Source organism: Tigriopus californicus, chromosome 5, assembly GCF_007210705.1.
Source record: "Tigriopus californicus strain San Diego chromosome 5, Tcal_SD_v2.1, whole genome shotgun sequence".
Taxonomy (NCBI): Eukaryota; Metazoa; Arthropoda; class Copepoda; order Harpacticoida; family Harpacticidae; genus Tigriopus; species Tigriopus californicus.
The window spans coordinates 13,618,215-13,623,717 of NC_081444.1; the positions used below are offsets into that span (position 1 = coordinate 13,618,215).

At 46.1% G+C, this 5,503-nt stretch overlaps 1 protein-coding gene across 3 annotated transcripts in view; it reads left to right on the forward strand.

Moving 5' to 3' along the window:
- Positions 1-6: 6 nt before the first annotated feature.
- The window catches only part of LOC131880154 (C-terminal-binding protein-like), a 15,836-nt gene continuing 10,339 nt past the window's right edge, over positions 7-5,503 (forward strand). The window contains exon 1 of one of the 3 annotated variants that reach the window (XM_059226685.1): positions 7-299. Coding sequence is in view for 2 of the 3 variants with exons in the window: in XM_059226683.1 (XP_059082666.1) it covers positions 1,888-2,043 (156 nt within the window). In the remaining variant the exon portion in view is untranslated. Of the gene's footprint in view, positions 300-914; positions 963-1,872; positions 2,044-5,503 lie in introns of those variants that run through there. The other 2 variants (XM_059226684.1, XM_059226683.1) reach the window with 2 other exon arrangements.

Below are 5,503 nucleotides of genomic sequence, written 5' to 3' on the forward strand. Positions count from 1 at the left end.
CCCGTTGTTGCCTCTCCTGGCGCTCGTGGTGCTGCTCGAACCACATTTTGGTAATCGGGCACATTTTGGAAGCAACAATTGGAGAGAGAACCATTTTTTACCCGGGCGAAAGTGGGGTTGCTCGTGCGCTAGTTGGGGTGGAAGAAAACGACTACGGCGACCTCAGACTTCAAATTAGCTCACCAACTTTTGTTGACAACAGTGTTGTTCCACAATCCCGTTCCACGTGTTTGACTGACTGCTGCTTAACAAGACTTCAGATTTTGGGTGGTGCCTCTCGGCTGCTTCATTAACAAAAGGTAAGAATCGGGTATAGATCAGTCAATCATACATTGTACAGCAAGTATTGGAAGATCGTTTACAACATTGCATGACATGAGTACATTTGACAATGAATGAAGGGTCGGTCATCATTCTTTAAGCAATAAGAACCCTTGTTTTCCACTGAAGAACGTTAAGAAATTGATTCGCCGAAATGGTTTTGATTGTCCGTATCAAGTTGTTAGAAGTTGAAATGAAAGGTCAAAAACTTAAATCAAGAGCACGTAAGAAAGTGTTGCACGTGAATGAAATGGAAGTAAAATCTATCTCTGCCGAGGTTTCCAGGCGATCGGAGATCATAGATGTGTCTGTATTTTGAGCTAGGATATGGATTTGGAAGCTTAAGATCGGTCCAGTTTTCACAAATATTGAGCATTTGTACAGAGCGAACCTTGGCGACTCGACCGGTTTTTCGTCCTTATGGCCTTCCACAGCATGCACTTTGTGTTCGCATCCAGCGTAAAATGTGAAATATGAAAGCTGATCCAAGGTTCATATTGCTATAATGAGAGAGTTCCTGGAGCGAGCAAAATAGCGTTTTAAGATATTCGGGATGGCATTTGGCCCTGAAAGAAAGGTGTTCTCTTTCGTTCGGTGTGATGTGCTCGATGGTGAGGGCACTTTGGTGTCTTGTGAGAGAAGTATGCATGTCCAGTCTGGTCATGGCCTATCAGGGACAAGGGGGCTCCATTCCTTTTTTCCATACCCTGCTACATTTCTATTTCGGGGTGGCTCCAAGATTGCCTCTTTTCGGTCCACCTTCGAATGGACTTCTACCAGTTCTCGGTTTCTCATTAAGACCTCCTCGATCCTCAGCCTGTGCTCGAGGTCCAATGGGTTTCCACTTTCTATACTCCACGCTCAAAAATGAATGGAGACATGGATCCCGGTGTCAATTTGTCAGTAGCAGAATGGCAAGTCCGCCGGCAACTTGTTAAGAAGTCCACGGACCTGATTGCCAAGTCGTTCGTCGTGTTCACTACTTCTTCTTCGTAACATATCGTCTTTTATCCCTGCCATGATTGTTGTCAGGTCCATCGTGGTGCGACCCTCTTTGCGCCGTTCGCCGACGATTCCAACTCCCTGTCAACGACTTACTCCGACTTGCTTGCTTGGATGCCCGCATGCCCGCCTGCCTGCCCCCCTGCCTGCCTGCCTGCCTTGCTGCCTGCCTGAGTTGCGAGTCAGGAAGGCCAGGAGGACCGAGACCCTCATCATTCCCTTGCCCTTCTTTCTGGTAAAAGCACAACTCCTCCTCGCCTGCATATACTAGTATGTTGTAGCTCCCTGGTCGTTGCTATTTGGTCGTCGGACTCCTCTCTCTCCTCACATTCTCTGAGAGCTTCTCTCTGTCGGTCGACGTTGTCAGACGCCAACTTGAATTTGGTCTCGCTCGATACGAACCTTTGGAAGGATGGAAAACTTCGCGAACGCAACGCGAACTTTTGCTTTAGTGGGGATATTTTTGGGGTAGAAAGTGGTTGAAATTGATCTAAGTCGACTTGGAAAGGATCATAAGGTGTCGAGAGCTAATCTTTGATGCTCATTTGAGGCCAAGCGAGATAGATGTCGCGAATATTAGAACGCCTCCAAATCCTCATGCCCTCCTGCATCCTCTCACTTGAATCTCGTGGTCTTTCTGAGGAGAAAGAAAGAAAGAAAGGAACGAACGGAGACGAAGGAAAGAAAGAGAGACACAGAGATAGAAGCATACATACCTACGTAAGTACGTACGTACGGACGGACCGACATACATGGGTACATGGAGCCGGGGTTTGGGAATTGCAGCAGACCTGGAAAAGGTGTCTCTCGACTGGCTTGCTTCGGGGAGAAATTAAGATTCAGAGTAAAACTTGTCCATGAGATCGCGAGAACGAAATGACGGTGCGTTGAGGGAAGAAGACGTAGAAGAAGCACGTTGATACTGTCTCATGGACGTACCGACTTGTAGCTCGTAAGAGAACCCATGAAGTTGGGTCAAGATCGGAAAACGATGCATTTACCTCATCATCACGCATCGCAGAGTTCCATTGGGCCACACCTCTTTAGTCGGACTAGTTTTTTTAACCTGGAAAAATTATGATTGTTCTGTAATTCATCGGCGTGAACGAATGGTGGAGACACATTCGAGTATGTGCGTGTGTGTGTACGTGTGTCTCATTGGCGCAGGAATTGGACAATCCAGAACCAGAAGGCGACTGGCTGCGCCGAGATTAATGATCTTGAAACAAAACCAGTCTGGGTCCTCCTGGTAATGCATTAGTAGCCAAGTTTTTCATTCTTTCTTTCGATGGGACCGAAAGACGCCTCTCTCTCTCTCACCTGGATGGAGGAGGATGGGTGGGAAGATGGGAAGGTTGGCAGGGACAAAGAAGGTAGAGGAGCGAGATTTATGAGTATTCTGGTTTCTCTCCAGACTTTTCATTTTAGTGCGGGGCGAAAGAGTTGACATTACAGAGAGGCGATGTCGGTCGAGCAATGTCCTTGGTTGAACATGTCTCAGAATTTGAAAACACAATCCAACAAAAAAGGAGGCATTTCTACTGAAAGTTTCTCCCCGCTGAGGCCGGCCTCGGTGGCGAGTCCGGAAAGTTTTTTTGCTCGTTAAACTTTCTGGAAAAGTTAGAAAACTATCAGCAAGGAAATGGTCCTTTGGCTCTCTTCATTCCCCGACTACTTTGAGAAGTTTTAGCCTCCGTACACCTCGAGGACGACGACCTGCTTACTCAGAGGCTCAGTGGGTGTATACTAGTGTTGAGGCGAGTCCGACAAAAGTCACCCTCGTGCTAATACTTTGATTTCCATTTTATGGGGGGGGGTCCGACTCGCCGAGTTCAGACTTGATGTCCTTGGTTGGGCCAGTAATAATCCCATTTTATTTTTGCAAAACCAAACGAAAAGGCCAGGTTAAAGTCAGGTCAAAAGGTTGGTTAGTTTTCATAGTCAATTCTTTGAAGGCCAAAAGCCCGTTTTCTCATGAAATCAAATGACACGATTTCCCTATAACAGAAACTCTGCTCTGGCGAGCCCTTCCAACTGCGAGCTGAAAAAGCTCGAATGCACTGAGACTCGACCCAGCACTAGTGTATGCGGTCTTTGGGTTGTTCCTCCTCGTCCACCTCCACCTCTTACCCCGCCTAACGCCCTACGACGCCGGTCTATGTAGTGGTGTGGAGCCCAAAGCTGTCGGCAGAAACTTTCTGATTCCTTTCAAAGCGACCAGGGGGAAAAGGGCTAAAAGTTTTCCTCACTTGCTTCTTAAGCGAGTGGGTAAAAAGTTTTACGGGATATGAGTAACAGCGGAGAGAAGTTCTTGCACCTCTCCAGAAATAAGATCGCCAGTAGGAACACTGACAACGAAGGCGATTGTGATGGAAATCATAAAGAGTGAATTTGACGGCCTTCTTCCTCATCAAGGAAAGGTTTCGTTGGGAATTGTAATTGTCGGACTCTCGAAAAGCTTCAATATTTTTCGGAGACTTGGAAGACATGTGCCACTTTCGTTGACATTCCTCGAGATTGAACCCAAGTCTAACTGATTGGAAAGTGTCAATTTCCGTCAGTTTCTCTTTGCTTCTTAAATGATCCTGTTGCCGGAGAAAATGCCCGAGCCAAAATCTAGGTGTAACGAGTGAAGTTGAAAAAAGTCCCTTAACTCATTTGATGTGCCCAAATAGGAGTGTTCTCCGTTGCCGGAGAGGCTCCACAAAGCAAAAAGTTGGCGCTTTTACCATGGCAAAGTTTGAAACAAGTTGGTCGGTGTTTTGCTCGAACTCATTCAGTTCTGTCTCAACTTTTCGAAAGATGAAAACTTTTCTCTGGCCTTTTCTTTTAGAGCCGAAGGGCCAAAAGTTTGTCTCTCATTTTGAGGGTAGATTGGCTTCCCACCAGCCACACAACCGAGTATTTTTTGAACATTGGGTTTTTGCGTGAAGGGGAAGGGTTAGGATCGCCTATTTCGACAGCGTATGGGCAGATTAGACTGTCGTCATTGCGTAATCAAAGACATGGATTGCGCAAGGCCCTTGAATCTATTTTTGGACCCAGCTAGATGCAATGATGCAATTTGTTCGAGTTTCTTTGGTGCATGGCCAAGACGAAAAGTTGAAGGGCTCATTACTCATGGATTGATTGAATTCATTTCCTTATCCCTAAGAGCTATACTCATATTAATTTTTGGCTTTTCGTGGTGCAGCCAATATGTATTTGTAAAGCTGTCCACCTAAGGTTCCAAAGTCTGGCTAATCCCTGCCTTAATATTCCTCTCGAGGGAAAATACAAAGAGGCAAACTTTTAATTACCCAACCGGCTCCACTGGCCTCGACCAAGAAAAGTCAAAAGTTTCCAGGAAAGCCCTAAGTAGTAGTGATAGTAGAAGATGGAGCCATTTTTCGTGTCACCTACCTTTTTTCAAGACGGTACAACAGCAAAACATCACATCACGTCTTCTGTTTTGTTACAATAACAAGACCTCGAAAGGAAAGGATAATTTCAGAATTGCGGACAGGAAAGGTCCAAATTTCGGGTTAGGGAGCAAAAGTTGGTTGTTTTTGGAGACCGGCATCAAAACTTGGTTATCGCTCTCTTTGTTATTGTTGTGGCGAGAACCGAAAGAGCGACGGGGAAAAATGGAATTCCGGGGGAAAATACTCGTATCAGTGGTTCCCGTTCGCTCTTCTCTCTCACTATTTGGTCTTCGCACTACTGGAGCGAAGTTTTTCCATCCATTTTTTTGTTTAGCACGTGGGTCCAGAAGTTCCTGGTTCCATCGTAGTCTGTCTCCAGCCACTCTTTTCGGCCTTCTTCTTAACATCAGCGAAGACAAGAAACATTAGGGAAAACTTTTCCTCCCTGTCTCGCTATCTCGGTCCCAGCCAGAACCTTCTGTACGGCCAAGGCGGATGTTATTTTATTAGGGGGGGGGGTCCGACTCGCCGAGTTCAGACTTGATGTCCTTGGTTGGGCCAGTAATAATCCCATTTTATTTTTGCAAAACCAAACGAAAAGGCCAGGTTAAAGTCAGGTCAAAAGGTTGGTTAGTTTTCATAGTCAATTCTTTGAAGGCCAAAAGCCCGTTTTCTCATGAAATCAAATGACACGATTTCCCTATAACAGAAACTCTGCTCTGGCCAGTCCTTCCAACTGCGAGCTGAAAAAGCTCGAATGCACTGAGACTCGACCC